Source organism: Centruroides vittatus, unplaced genomic scaffold, assembly GCF_030686945.1.
Source record: "Centruroides vittatus isolate TY-2023 unplaced genomic scaffold, ASM3068694v2 scaffold_3046, whole genome shotgun sequence".
NCBI classification, from domain to species: Eukaryota; Metazoa; Arthropoda; class Arachnida; order Scorpiones; family Buthidae; genus Centruroides; species Centruroides vittatus.
In genome coordinates, this window is record NW_027122699.1 from 1,433,130 (window position 1) to 1,449,968 (window position 16,839).

The 16,839-nt window shown below is 30.3% G+C and overlaps 1 protein-coding gene across 1 annotated transcript in view; it reads right to left on the reverse strand.

Moving 5' to 3' along the window:
• The window catches only part of LOC136988111 (1-phosphatidylinositol 4,5-bisphosphate phosphodiesterase-like), a 36,650-nt gene that overhangs the window by 18,378 nt on the left and 1,433 nt on the right, over positions 1-16,839 (reverse strand). Inside the window, 13 exon segments of the mRNA XM_067285933.1 lie at positions 3,088-3,167; positions 3,235-3,328; positions 3,397-3,607; positions 3,683-3,791; positions 3,911-3,968; positions 4,037-4,137; positions 4,263-4,344; positions 4,425-4,478; positions 4,550-4,629; positions 4,705-4,842; positions 9,985-10,044; positions 11,965-12,051; positions 12,987-13,218. Coding sequence (XP_067142034.1) covers positions 3,088-3,167; positions 3,235-3,328; positions 3,397-3,607; positions 3,683-3,791; positions 3,911-3,968; positions 4,037-4,137; positions 4,263-4,344; positions 4,425-4,478; positions 4,550-4,629; positions 4,705-4,842; positions 9,985-10,044; positions 11,965-12,051; positions 12,987-13,070 — 1,238 coding nt within the window. The 5' untranslated portion in view covers positions 13,071-13,218.

A 16,839-nucleotide genomic window follows, 5' to 3' on the forward strand; every position in this document is an offset into this window, starting at 1 on the left:
TTAACACCTCCTTTATACAGCAATAAAAAAAACTTCGCTATTGCAGCTTCTGCTTTGAGTATATAACATTGTCAGGTGGATCAATCGTTAGTGAGTAATGCGAAGGATCGTATTATAGCCCATTATTTCTTACTTATATCAAATGCCCGATTTAAAGATGAATTTTATAGCTACTCGAAGCTCCGACACCAAAAAAAATAGATTTCCGCAACTTTGATGTAAAAGATTTCAATTTTTTTTATAAATGATATTTTCTCGGTTTTGCTACAATTGTAATGAATTTAACATTCTATTTTATAAAAATTCCGGTAGAATTTCATAATATATTCTATATTTCCCACTGGAATAAATGGCAGTTCGTGCGGATTCGAGAAGACGAAGAGTTCGGAATATTCGCGTGACGAGTGATCATCGAAAATAATAGTATTTGTCTTAAATCACGCGCGTTACTAGAGATGACGCCGCTAACGATCGCGTCACACGAAATTTTCTTTGCTGGGTATATCTATGATAAAATCGTACGACATTCGAACAAGACACGACACAAGCAACGTCATTCGAACGTTAACAAATGAACATTTTTACGTTTTAATAGTTTCTATATCGATCCCGAGCAAATTTTTAATTAAGGGGATAAACATTTAAAATGAAATTGTATCGGCTATACACACACATTTGTAACGTTTACGTTCAATAAAAGGAACTTTAACTTAAAATAACACAGCTGGACAATAAGCAATTATCAGAAGCTATTATTATTATTAGTAAAGAGTAAGCAACGAAGGAATATCTACTACGCATGCTTACATAAATGTGATACAGTCGAAATTTTATATTAATTTAATGAGAATTTCCTGAGTATTGGTTATAAATATAACAATATCGAATTTCGACTTGTATAGCAATTCGAGGAGGCAGAAAAATAAACTACGATACGTATATTGCAATTTAAATTTCATGTTGCAGTATAATAATATAAAATTCAATTCGTTATTTATAAGTAACTGGAGGGCAACTGAAGAACGGTTCCGAGTCACCAACTATACTTTGGAGCTATCTATCCACCGAGTCGCCTATCTATACTTTGAAGATATTTTATATTTTAAAATAAAGTATGTTTATTTGTTACTCTGTGTTTAATAGCGTTAACGAGATACGAACAGAACGAACTGATGGAATCGAAGACTACGCAATAGTGAAATACCCCCATACTTATTCGTTAACTTTCGTCAAAAAATGCTTTTTACGTGAAGTTTTTCTTTCTTACTCGCAGAATTTACAGGGACGATGAAAAATATTATCACAGTACATAGAAAATGTATCAAAATTATGCAAAGACGAGATATCGATTCGATAACGAAAATCCCAAGTTAGATTCAAGACTTAAAATAATATTTGTGAAATCTCGTGTATTTCTCGATATAAAATTCTGTAAACTTAATATAATATATAACTAACGTTTCAAAGGATGTTTATAGTTATAATAATGAAACTTATTTAAAGTATAATGTTATAGTTTCTTGATAGAATCTTTGTTTTCTATTCGTTCCGATGAACACACAATAATGCAATCCTTACAAATATTGGAAATATTATACGAAGCGACCCAAAAGTCGTTACCCTCGTCGTTTGCCAGCATTCGCCAATTTGTGAACGTGTATCGAACCAGAAGAATATCATTTTCAGTAATTTTTGTAAAATTTGTAAACGATAAAATATTTGATCAAGACGGCAATTTAGTCTTCACAATTGTTAAACGACTTTTACCCTAAATTACAAACAACTCACAAATAAGCTGTAAGAAAAAAGACGTTTTTATTTTTAAAAAAATAATTAAATATTTTATATTCATTTTGAAGTCGAGTAAAGTAAATTTAATTACTATTCGACGATATATTTCATCGAGAAACTTAATCAACAACACTTAATTATATATTAATAAATTATTTACACACTGCATTAACGAAAATTGGTTTTTAAAAATATCAATTCGGCACACGTCACGGCGTTATTCATTAATCTTGTCTTATTGCCTGCAATATTGACAACTCGTGATTAAAAACCAATCTTTTTTCGGGTGTAGTAGCAGCAATCTCGATTTATGAAGGTTTTCGATTTGTCCGAACAAATAAAAGCCTTTGCCAACACTACTAAAACTTTACAGACAGAACGAACTAAGATCGCCGTATATATTAAATCGAGGCGTATATGACGTAAATTCTTAATTAATCTGTGTAATAAATATCGAAATTTAGCCTTTTCCCTTACTTACAAGCACTAAAACTTAATTTTTCCTTAACTGCTTTTTAATTGGAGCAACGAAAAGTATTGAAAACAATTCTAATGTGCTACGTACTCGTAGACAGAAGCCAAGATTTCGTTTCGGTGAGAATTTTATTTATGTCTTATTCTATTCGAACATTTCATTACTTTTAAATTCATTATATAAAATTCCCCTTGTGATCTTTTCATTAACTTGAATTGTTGCCAGTCGGAAGATAATTTAGTTAGCATCGCTCGAAATGAATAACTCTGTAGTTAAGTCTTCAAAATAACACTAATAAGTGTAGAATTATAACATAAATGAATAAAGAATATGCAAATTTTCATTTGGATGCTCGGATTTAATTACACGCAGGAATGTTTGCGAGGTATTAATATGAATTATTATTGGAATTTCTACAATGAATTCAATATAGCTTGCGTTAATCAATTTTTATTCGAGTGAAAAATGGCAATATTTAACTGTATAGAAAAATAAAAATGCATCCCGGGTTTAGTTCTATATTAATTAAACTAAAAATGTACTGTGTAAAAATAAGTGTGTTTAACATTTAAATCATTACAAATTAAATAAATACGTTAATGTATATATATCTAAATGCGTATTTTTAATCGTGTAAAATAAGTCACTAGACTCATAAATAATAAGGGATATGCAATAAAATTACATTTTATTGCACATCTTTAATATAATCTTATCTCAAATAACGATAATTATTATTACCGGTATATTTTAAATTTTTTCAGTTTTTATCAATAATTAACTATTTTTAACCATAATTTATAACAGTAACAGTTACTTACCTACAATGATTCTCAAAAGATAATATTATTGGATAGTCGGATGTAACAAATGCACAATCGCGAATAGCATAAATAACATCCTGCGTACGTAAATTATATTAAACAATTGCAATGTTAAAACTTGAATATATTCGGATAATTACTTACTTTAAATATGATATCTGTACACATAGCTTTCCCGTGCGTTATAATAGGCTCCTCGTCTTCTCCCTTACCATCCCAACAGTCCAATTCGACGCACCTAATACATAAAATATCAATTTTGTGCCATTTCGTGCAAGAATAGAGTTTTAATATGTGAAATTCTACCTGCAGCCAGCCAATAATACTTGGCGATACATTTCGACCGACGATTTGCCACCAAACTGTCTACCACTCAAATAAGTATTATGAGAGGAATTAATGTAATAATGAGATAATGGTTGGTCCATGTCCATATAAATATCGAGGTGATCTAACAGAACTGGCGCATTATCATCCGACATTAAATAGCGAATCAAACCGTCGTGACTTAATTTACCTGTTTAAATAAGTATTTTTATAATCTACCGTTTGTTTATTGCTATAACTGCTTTTAATAACGAAAACAACTCACTATCTTTGCAGTTTTCTTCATTTTGTTCGTAATTCAATATTATTTCTTTGGCACGTTTCTCTTCGTAAAGAGGATAAAGAATCTCGTTCAACCTTGGATCTCGTTGTCTCTGTTTCACGAAACAAATTTTACTATTAATTATCTTAAAATATAAAGCAAATTTTAACAGTTTAAAATTTATATCACGCTATTGAGTTCATAAAAAAATTATCTCGACTTAGTACTCACTTGATTTAGAAAATTAATGAATTGCTCCATGCTCAAAGTATCCGTTTTACCCTGAGTTCTGAAAATATAACATTTATAATTCATTATAGATTTTAATTAAGGTACCTAACGATAACAAATACTCACAGCGATTGAAAGAGTTCTTCGATATCGTTTCTAGGACATAGCTTATGATATATTTGATAAAATTTATCGAATGTAAAATCGCCAGGTTCTATAACATCGTTCTAGGAAAGAAACATTGGGTATTATTGGCTAACATTGATAACAAAAATATGACTTGGACAGTTACTCGAGTCTACCATTACCAATCGATAACAACTAACATGTGGTTGACAAGAGACAAGCTAACCTTGTCGTTTGGTAGTCCTATTTCACCTAGACATTGGTAAACCAATTTTTCCGTTTTCCCAGAAGCGAAAGTCTGCGAAATCCTGAAAATATAAATGAAATTTTTTAATGATTCCTATAAATTATCTTCCGACATTAAATGCATAATTCACAGATTATTTACCTCCTCACCGGTATTTTACCGTCTGGATCCACGGAGTAACAAAGCTTCATCCAACTAACAAATGTAATTTTTAATTAAATTGTATAATAAATTTCAGAAAGATAAACGGATATAAAAATACTTACTGTTTCTTTAACGACGTCATTGGACAAATGTTATTGGCTTTGTTATTATTTGTGATACGCATTAAAACATCCCTCCATGTCTAGATAAATATAAGAAAAATCTTTATACATTCGCAATAGAATGTATACTATGAAGGGATAGAATCGATTTAAACCTTTGCTATTTCTTCATCCGGACACACAATGTGAGTGTAATTGATGTTAACCATATCCGCTCCCGTACATATTGTTAACGATGTATCTTCTAAATTGCCTTTGAAACGACATTGAAGTTCCGAAAGCAGACGAGGATCCTTGATTCAAATTAAACATTTAAATCTCGTTAATAGTTTAAGAAATAATAACGTCGAGTGTGTTATGTTAAAAACATTTCCGAAAATCCCGTTTGTTGGGAAAATATCACTTTAATCCACTCAAAGGAGTTCTATCTTCAAGTCGGACAGGCACAGCCCTCTAAATTACGGAACCACTCGTGTTCGAGGTTACACCAGTTTTTATTACAATAGTGTTCGTCTCGTCGTTTATAAATTGGATATTAGTTTATTTTAAACATTAAGTAATGAAGATATATTTAAACCATCACTTGTTAAGTAATTTTGCTTCTCTAATTAAAAATATTCTATATCCCAATACTTCACTATCCTTTTTTTCTCGAGGCTATAAAACTAGAGTATTTTGGAATTTTTCAATTAATTAAATTTGAAAAAATGAGGAAAATATTATTATTTCGTTCGCATTTCCAGATATTTATTAAAGGAAAACAAATGATTAATGATCGTATTTTCTTAATTAGTAAAAGTTATATCAATTTTTATTTATTTTTTTCAAACTGTCGAACTCGTGTTTCTGATTAAAACAAATTCGTTCCGTTCTCTTAGCTGCCTGCTAATTGTTTCGTAATTAATTATCCGTTTATTACAGTATTTTCATTTAGGTCAGCGATGGTCAACCTTTTTCCGAAGTTGGGACAAAATTAAATCCAAAATTAAACCCCAAATTGCGGGTCAGATATTTAATTTGAGTAATTAAAAAGTACAATGGGAAAGAAAATCACATAACACCCCTGCTACAGAATATATAATGTACCCAAAGTTAATTCGCTCATGTCAGAAACACATTAGACCAAGGGGGAAACAGATTGATGTGTGTTACACGCACGGCCGCCATCTTGATGGCTGCCATATTGAATGCAACTCCGAAACTAAATGGTTAGAGGTCGTGTGACACATCATTTAGGGTCAGAATTTCACAGGAAATTGATTGCCGAAAGATTTTATTGACCTACTTCAAACGGTTTCAGAGCTATGCACGTTACATGATGCGCTCAATTACATTCTTTGGATAGGCTACATTCTATATTCTGTAGCACGGGCGTTAAGTGGCTTTCTTTCCCCACGATGTATAACAAAATGCTTACAGATTTTACTTTCTTTAACTTTTTAATGTATATCAAATAATTCATTAGAAAATAATAATTTGATTATAAAGGAACCAAATACTGTATCTCATTTAATAGGAAATCTGCCGTTTATTTGATGATAGTTTGATTATGGAAATTATGTATCTATTGTAAATGGAGAATCGTATACCTGTATTATAATATATGTACTGTACTGTATATAAATGTGTGCAAATGGAAAATTACATACTGTACCTACCTATTCAAACCTTATAACCGAGCCTTTACAAATTTTTCAAGCTTTAGACACTCCTTCACACTACGTATAAAAAATATTTGATAGATTTTAAAACTTTACATAATCTGTAAAAACATGATTGCGGGCATTCGATGCGGGTGCCTTGAAATCGTCGCGCGGGTTACGGGTTCATCAGTGATTTAGGTCATAATTTTAGCTTATGTGAAATAAACGCGAGGAATTATAACATTATTTTTATGAAACTTGTTGGTTGTAATATTCTGTTTGAAAATATCGATTTTCAAACAGAATATTACAAAAATGATACTTTGATTTTAAAAAAAATAATAATAATGCTAAAATATAGTAAAATTTTAATCTTTTTTATTTATTTTTTAAACGTTTGATCAATAAATCTGGCAAGTATTTACGAAAGGATTAAATACCGCTATTATCTATTTTTAGAATTAATCTCTACGTAAATACTTGCCGGATTTATTAACCAAACGTTTAAAAAAAAAGAAAAAAAAAAAAAAAGAAATTCCTTTAAAATGTTAGTGGATTTTAACATGAAAGACCTATATCATTGGTAAAATAATTTTATATTTCTTAAGGGTTGCATTTTTGCATAAACAATTGTCCATAGATGGCAGGATAATTTAAATGTAGAACATTTCATAAACATTTCATTATTATTTAATAGTTATAAATTTAGTTTACGAAATTACGATTTTTTTTCTAAAATTTTGGCCAATTTGACTATTAAACACTAAACGACGACTAACGAGGGAGCAATTACATTAAGCTGATAAACGACGAGTGACATTAAAATTCGTGCGCAACGGAATTACAAATTTAAAAAAATATAACTCCATATCTGCGCAGATATTTACTACGTGTCTGCTTAAAAAGTTGCATTATTTTGTTAATACGGTTAATAAGCTTTCATTTTGTAGCAAAACTTTGTTCACCTTCGCAGCATTACCAAGAAGATTGTCGTATTCGTCGCCAAACAAAACATGTATTAAAACTAATGTATACAAAAAAACATGTTACATTATAAGTGCTATCGTCGAAAAATATCCTCAACTACACAGAAAAATCCAATTTTAAATTACACGATATTTCCTCTAAACCTTCCTGACAGCGTACACTAAATAAGACGTCACGCCTGTGATTTATGAATGAATTGTTGTACTTCGCCAGTTATACATATATGATTCCGTAATTAAAATTGAACATTTTTATAAGTTAATTTCGTAATGTAAAAGAAATGTTAACGTGTCGAGTTTAGGCCCTGACGAAAATTTAATAAAATTTTCAAGCATAAAAACAGACTTAAAATGTTCACCCATAAGAATTTTGTGTGCAGTTAAACCTTCTATCACATTTTTATATGCGGGAGACAAATCTTACGACCGAAATTTTATAATGTACAATAAAATATGTGTACTTTCTTATCGAGAAAGATAGATTATATTACAACTTATAGATAAACATTTGGTTATTTTCTACGCATGAGATTTAATATGGTATATACTAAAATAATGAAGCTGTGCAGTCTTCGTGCTACAAACAAACATAACAATATTCTAAAATATGCTGCTAATGTGATCTTAGCGTGTGATCTTTACTAATGTGGATCGATCTTGGCGTGAAACATTATTTAATACTTCACGCCAAAGTCTCTTGCATTATATAAATCAACAACAAACAAATAACACGATAAATTTTAAACGCAACTGAAATAATATAATTATAACGAGATATAAACTTAGAAATTTTATTTTTAAATTAAAATTCATTAAAGTGCGCTTATAACATTGTCTTATATCCGCTAACAAAATGGGAAATACGGTGCGACAGTAATAGAATGTGAGTGTGAATGACACAATATTTCGCTGTGTTTTATTTATTAATCCCATAAATTTAGTATACGGAAAGAATATTTTATCAATACAATTCCAAAAATAAGAAAATATACGAAATAGGAATACGAATCATGGAGTTAGAAAACCCATCCGGGTTTTCTAACTCCATGATTTCTCACCCTAATCCAATCATCATAATATGTAACATACAAAATATTGTATAAATATAATGAATATAATTTGTTTAAAGACACGATTATCGTCATCACATTAGTGTAATAAAAAAGCATAACTGATAATTTCAATAACTGGAATTGTTCTGTTATACTGGTTAATAGTTAGGACTTATCTAAATAAATAAAATTAGATAAGTCCATTTATTTATAGAAATACTTGGAATTATCCAATTTTATGTATGTTTACATACACATAATTATATACTTACACATACAAAATGACACAACAGTCAAATAACCGCATTGTCTGCAAGCCATTCACTTTACGAGAATATATCAAAGCGTTGTAATTTGTATATGTAACAAGGAGGGATCTCATTTTGAACAATTTTTGCAAAGTATCAGTAATAACGTAAACTCGAACAAAACATCAATTTAGCCAACAAATATACTTAACCGCCTTATGACCGCCGAAAAAAGATTTATTTAAATATTCACAAAAGTTTTCAACTCATTTTATAGCTCACCTTCGGGTATGGAACACAGAATGCCATAAAGTGGTGAATATTTCTCTCTGCAGTGTGATTTCTGTTGTCATCAATTTAGTATTTACAATTATTAACTTTTGGGCTACCCTTTACATATATAAACTTAGTTATCCAATTGCAACAACTTGTAAAATGTGTAAATTTAGATAAGAGTTTGTCTTATATAAAATATAAAGCAATTTGACCCAAAATGCATGCATATATACAGTATCAGGTAGCTAAATAAATAATGCCGTTTTTGAAATATGACTAAAAATGTTTGTATTTTTTTGTTTAAAATAATTTTATTCGTCAAAATATTTACCTTTACATTCAATTACACTTTCTAAACAGAAGGGAAGTTTGAAAATACCATTTTTATAAATGATTCGAAGAACTCCCTAAAAAGAAATTACGTTTGTCACGAATACTCAAACGTTGGTCAAATCCTCGCACAACGAGCACACGACAAATTAATGCTAAAACAGCCATCTCTGGCGAATCGTCGAGGTGTTTTTGTTCTTTACAAGATAACGCTCACCCGCACATTGTGGCGATTACAAGAAACAAAATAATGCAATTGGGATAAGAACTTTTATCTCATCCTTCGTATTCTGCCGACTTATCTCCGTCGGATTACCACACTTTTGTACTTTAAACAATCATACGCGTGAAAAACAATTTACAAATCACTCGTATAGAGGAAGTGACTGAATTTTAATGCCAAAAATGGTATTTTCAAACTGCCTTCCCGTTCAGAAACTATAATTAAATGTAAAGGTGAATATTTTAATAAATAAAACTTTAAACAAAAAATGCAAGCACTTTTATTCAGATTTCAACAAGACATTATTTATTCGGTCACCTGAGATTATATAAAATCAATAAAATTATATATATATACACAACATATAACTGGATAATTGCACTTATTAACATATAAAATGGAGTTATCCAGCTACAACGTATGTAAATTTAAGTAAGAGTTTGTCGTGTGTACAAGCGAAGAAGGAGTAATGATGATTTTTATGTTTTTTCCTATATCCAATATATTGGAGAAACACTTTGTCAAGTTAAGAAAAGACAGACAGACCAATGTCACATCAGAAAAGATATCCTCTGGCAATTTATTGCGATGGAAAGAAACATTCTTTATTGATTTAACCGACTATATTTAAAATAATCAATAAATGTTAATAAATTAATAATTAAAATCTCTTTCACCTTTGGTATTCCGCCTTGCCTGATATCGTTCACTTGCGTTAATTCCAACGACTGACCGTCCTAAAGGTAAAAATCGTTTCGTTTCATTTATACAATATAATAACTAAATCAAAGATTAAACACTAGAAAAAAAAAATATATATATATCGATAAGCAGACGACATTTTGTCGTCTGTCTGTATACTTAATTCGTTTTTTTCCCAATTGGTGGCGCCTTGCGGAGATAATTTTTTTTAAGATACAGTACAATAAACAAAAATTTACTTATAAAACAGCTGAAAACGATAATAAATATATGTTTCTTCTAATTTATATTTTATTTATAAAAGATATTAAATAGTAATAATAATATTATAATATTTTAATATCTAGCTCGTTTCTAAATAATTTTTTAAATCTTCGCGAAAGTGTCGCCAGCTATCGATTTGAAACTTTTTATGCATTATCATCAAAAATAGAAACTGGGTTGGCGTAGAATAAATAATAATAATAATTTATGGCATATAAGTATGTACATTTTATTAAAAAATATATAAATTTTATTATTATTACGTATATTTTATTCTATTAATGTATTTATCTTACAAATTCAACATATATTTTAAGCGACATAAAAGCATTCGGGAAGAAGTAATTTGCCGTCACATGTAGAGATTTTACGATAAATCTTATTGTTAAAATCAATATATTTAAATTTATTACTGGAAATTTGTTTCGGAATAATATTTCCGACCAAACCAATATATCGCGACCTAAACGATAGCCAAACGTACGTCGCCTTTTTCGGTATTCTAAAAATGGAGATCGTCGACTAAACAATCGAAAAATTTGGCTTAAAATAATAAATCGACTCCAATTTTAACAGCATTTTTCATAACGAGCTCATATCCTTAATCATAAGAATGCCAGCGTGTCACGGGAGAGTGTACGTGCGTGTCATAATTATAAAACACCATTTTGCCGAAATATCTTCTAATATCATTACTTCCCTCCCTCGACGTATCACGAAATTCAAAAAATCGTCACATCTTTTTGAATTTAATTTACATTAAAGATACGAATTCGTCCATTCACGCTTAATAAAGCGAAAGCGAGGGAAAAGGCTCGTGTCGTCAATGGCTGTTTTTCGGCTCCGCGTTTCTTCTCGCTTATCAGACCGTCAACGAAATTACATCTTCAGCACAATATCTTTATTCCGTTTTAAAATATGAATATTTATCAATTCGAGAGAACGTTTGTTCCATTCAGAAAGAAGAAAAGTTGCATCGGTGTCCAGTTTCAATCTAAAAACAAAATGAATTTCTTGAAGCGCATTTGGGAGGAGAGAGCGGAGTAGAAGTAATAGTAATTTAGAACAGTTATTTAACGCGTGTTTCTTCATTTAATAACCTTGAATCGCGTGTTTTTTCCATCTTTCTAACCTCGAAATTACTTTCTTAACATCAAAACATCGCGTGACAGATGCCGCTCTTCATAGAATAAACCATTATTATTCAAGAAATCACAGAAGATATCAGTGCTTTTTTAACATAATGCAACGTATTAAAATAAATAAAATAAATTTAAAATATTTATCCAATTTTGTTAAAAATGCACATAATTTAACAGATGTTTCCTTAAAATCATCCCTATCTTTACTTATTTTCGGAGGATTAAAATCGGATTTTTCGTAAATAATGTAACTCTGTAAGAGCGAAGTTTTTCTATGAAACCAGATTTTCAGAATATTTTAAACATATTTTAAGTTTTTCTCGTTAAATAATTATTAAATTCCATCTGTCTATCAGTAAAATCGTTCAGAAATTCAATATTTCCTCCGACCGTCTAAAGGTCTGTTCGTACGAGCTCGTAGAATCTTACAGAAACTAAAATAACGACACTGCTAGAAGGTAGTTTACGATAGTTTAAATGCCCTTAAATAATTAATCCGACTTTCTAAACATCTCTAAAAAGTAATTTAATATAAAGCGTGACACTTACTTTTCCTTCGCTCTTCCAGTAAATAAAAAAGCCGAATTCGTCAACTCTAACAAATGCATTCTGTTCGTAAACAAGTTGTTCTTTTTCCTAAAAAATAAAACGATTTATAAATTTACAAAAAAAGTCATATATTTTAATTTTTTTTAGCTTCTTTATTCGGGTTTTTCGCGAAGACAACACGAACGTGCACGTCTAAAACATCTATTAATATTTACTCTCCCGGATGTTATACATGCAACGGGGAAATGTATGGCGAGGGTCAAAAAATGACCCTTCAAGATTTTACATTTTGGAATTCGGGGAACCTCAAAACGTTGAGAAATGCAAAAAATTGGGCACTTTTTTCTGTACGTACAGTATGTGTGTATGAGTGTGTAGTGTGTGTGGAACACGATTTTGTTCACCCACTTTCAAGCATAATAACTCCCGTGCCTTTGGTCGAAAATTTACGACATTTGGCAGGGAAATTTGCGTATTAGAAGAATCGACGGTATTAAATTTTGGTGGTTAAAGGTCGAGGGAGAAGAGAGATAGAGTGAGTCACGTGTCATATCTGGAGTGAAGTCGGACGTAGATTTTACTGGTTATTAGAATTTACATCTTTTTTTGTTTAATAAAACTCGTCTCTACCCTCGAAATTAAGCATTTTGCCACTTTATAATAATTAATAATATAAAAGGTTTTAAAATAAAATCTCAGACGGCGCCAGGCATAATTTTAACTCTTCTGCGGGGAAAGCTACGCAACTCGTTGCTGGGAGTTTTTTGATTTAGAAATGTTTTAACTTTTTTTTTGTTTAAACAAGAGAAATTTTATGATAATTACAACAAGGAAATTCAAAATTTTATCATAGAACATCGTCTAAAAAATAGATTTTGTGCGAAGCGAAGGACGGAACCTGTATCAATAAAACAGGAACGACCGCAGCTGCGACAATAAAAGCTGTACAAACGTCAAAGAATTAGTCTTGTAAAAAATTTAAATGCGTTTTTTTAGAGAAAGAAGAAAGGAAATCTCCTCACCTCTTCCCACAGATCGAAGTTGCATCCATTCAGTAATAATTCAGGTACTTGCACACGCCAGTGAAAGTCGAAAGCCTTGGTCATCTTGCCCCCTTCTCATCTAATTGGACTCCATCTTATGCATAATCTTTTTAAGTAAGCTGTAAACAATATATGTAAGAAAGAAACCCATAAAGTTTCTTTTAATTCCATTAGCAGATAGGATTACCAAGCTTTAATTTTGATGAATAAGCTGTTCAAAAAAAAATAAAAAAAAATATAATAACTAAGAAATCTACTCACATTTTTATTCTAAATTATCTAAACAAGTATTAAAAAAACAAGTATTAAAAAACAAATATTAAACAAACGGAATTTGTTATACGCGACCCACTTTATTCTAAAAGTCACGTTAATTCCTCAACCGGTAGACCGCAGGTTAAAGGTTGGTAAGTACCACTTCGATTTATCTGTACATTCGCTTCTCGACCGATAGTTCGTGGGTTACGGTCCGAGGAAGAACAAATTTAAAAAATTTCTAAAAAGTATTTAATATTTTAATTCCTCGAAACTGGGTTAAAATTTAGTAAGTAGCGATTGGGATTTTATAGCTTCTACCATCCGCGCGCTCGCCGGCTACCGGTTGAGGAAAACGAAAATTAAAATTAGCCAAGCAATTATTTTTAAACGGTTTATTACTTATTTATAAATAATTTCTCGATCGGTGTGGTGCGAAGTAAAGGTCGATTATTCCTTTTTCTATTTTTAAGTATTTATAAATATCAACCCGTCGCCCGCGAGCTACGGATTGCTAACGAATTATATAAGATTTAATTACCTCTTCGGACATAATTAAGGAGCAAATTATTGATTAGTTACGGCTCGTCTCTCAAAACTAATCAATTTTTAATTACTATTTTTACTTTTTTTGTGTATTTTTCCTCCCCGCAAACTGGAAAAATTGTATTTTTTGAAAAAAATACAAATGCATTCCTTCGCTTTATTTTCGAGGGAAGAACGTACTTTACCGATTTCTTCTCTTTGTATTCGTTTCGATTGTAAAGTTATTTTTTGGACACCGGAATTTATGCAAATGGCGAATTTCTTTTAATTTCGTCGTAACAAACGACGAAACAATTAAATTATCGGTCGTTTATTATTCTTCGACACTTTCTTCAGATTTTTAACGCTGCCTTTTTTGAACAATTTTTTCGGTTGTTTTTCAATATTTTCCAACACTTTTTCACACATCTTAAAACTTTTTAAAGATTTTCGGCCATTTAACGAAATTTCCAACTTTTTTCGGCTTTTCTCTTACATCAAAACTCGATATTCTCTCGGATCTTTTCAAAGAAATCTTTCGACAATTTTGCGAATGTTCGACATTTTATTTTTCTTACTAAAAGAAATTAAAACAAGATTTGCGGTTTTTCGACGATTTTTACTTTTTAATTTTAAATTATTAAAATTTTATCTTCGACTTTTTCTAGCTTAAAATCACGAAAATCTCGGAATTTTCTCATTCGATTTCGTCTTTTAAACTGTCGACAATTTTCTTCGAATTGGCTTGAAAATTTCAATTTAATTATTTTTCGACAGCTTAAAAACTTGGCAGAAAATTCGGTTGATTTTCTTCGACTTTTTCCGGCGAAACCGAAGCTTCTCTCCTAAAATTCAATTACTTTTCGTTCGAAATTTCTAAAAAATTTCTTAGAAAATCAACTATTCGGTATTTTTTTAAACACTTATTCTTTATTTTCTCTCGATTTTTCTTAAAAAAAATATACGGCACGAGCTTCAAAATTCTAAAAAATCTCGTCGAGCCGACGAATTTCGTTCAAATTAACGAATTAATCCGGGTTACACGAATCGAGATCGGAAGAAAATCCAAAAAAATCGATTTTAATCTTTAAAAAAGACTTTTATCTACCGAGCGATTGATCATTTAAAATTTTTTTTCTTTTTTCGCTCTTGTTAAATCATTGTCAAAAATCACAATCGTTACGATCGATTATCCGGATACCGAAGATCGAAGAAAATGACGTTTAAGCGAAAATTAAATTCCCAAAAAATCAAGAAAAACTAAAAGAATACAGAAAATCGAATCAAAATTTTGTATTTCTCGGGGTTATTCTATAATATAAGAATATTTTAATAAAATTAAGCTTTTCTTTTTTTATAGAAAAATATTGAAGATCCAGACCTTTTGCTTGAATTTTTGGTATTCTAAAAAACTAAAATTAAAAAAAAATGTTCCGAACTTTCTAGAAAATCCGATGACTTTAAAATTGTTAACAGACGTTCTAAAAAGTCGAAATATTCTTTTGAAATTCTAAAAAATCCGACGACGTGCGAGTAGAAGTGCATAAAACGTGTCTGGAGTAAGAACGGCGTAGATCGTAACCTGTCCGAACGGTTGGATTTTTTTTTTTTTTTTGGCAAAATGACCGAATTTTTAGAAAATTACAAATCGAAGTTTCTGGTAAAAATATTTGGAATTCCGAAAATTAAATAAAAATGTCCGAAAACACGTGAATAATGCAACACCGGTTCACGACGGGAAGGGGCACGAAGTCTATTCGGTTTGAAGAGTCGATTTTTTACAGAAACTGTTGGCAAAATAAGCGATTTTTTGGAAAAATTAGGAACCGAGATTTATGAATAAAGTTAATATTTCCTTTCATTCCTTTTTGGGTCAATGCCAGATAACTGGCATAACCTAAATACGCGTAGCATCGGAGGAATCCGAGTTTCTTTTTTGAAGGGAGCCGTTAATTTTAGAGAAATATCCCGAAACGAAAGGGTGACTTTTTAAATAAGCAAAATTCATTTTTCTTTCATTTTAAAATTTAAAATAAAGAATAAATATCGGAAATTAATTAATGGCTCGGCTCCCCTTTCGAAAAAATCCACGAGTGTGGCATTGAACGAGATCCAAAAATACAAATAAAATACGCAAAATATGGTTTAATAAATGAGGTTTTCGTTCGTAATAAACCGCATTAAAAAGTTTTTTTTTGTAAATTATGTTTCCAAAAACAAATAACAAATCCGGTGTCTTCTTAGAAACGTATCGAAGAATTATTTGCTAATTTCTTTGTATTTTTATTGATTTTTTGCAAGAAAGGTTTTTATTAGAATGTACGTATACCGTTTTTTTTTTTTTTTTGTGGAGTTAGAGCATCTTCCCACATATTTATCATAAAAATGTGCGCTTTTATGCGGGGTAAATACAGAATATTTTACATTTTGCACTCAAAAAATTCAGAATTTTTTAATTCTTAACAAAATGAGTCTTAAAAACATTAAAGTAAAAACTTCGTTTGTATTGTGAAAAATTAAATTATTTACTTAAAAAATTCCTTAAATTCGAGCGAATTTAAACACTTTAAAACACTTCACTCATTCACTAGTAAAATTCACACACTTATTTATGGATTTCATCATAATATAAAGGGTTGTATTTAAAGTAATATAATCAATGGATTTATTTTAAAATTAGTTTGATCAAAGGATAACCTGTTTGAAAAAAAAAGGAAGAGTTTACAAAGTGATCCGATCTCTTTGCAAAATGGTTACGCGTGGATCCATTTCTGCTATGAAAAATGACTTCGTTGTTCCCGTTTCTGACAGATTCAACTTCACTTTCAAAGGAAAGAACATACAAAATTGTTGTATACAAAAATGAATTCTGCTACCGAAAGAATAACTTTCTCTCTTTTCCCCCTCGTCTTTCGGCTTAAATTTAAAAATAAAATGCTGTTTTAGTGAATTAATCTAGATTTACCGACGTCGAAGGATTAAATTTTACAATAATCACAGTATTATCGCGTTACGAAGTGGATAAGTTGGTCTCTCTGTACTTTTTCGGATA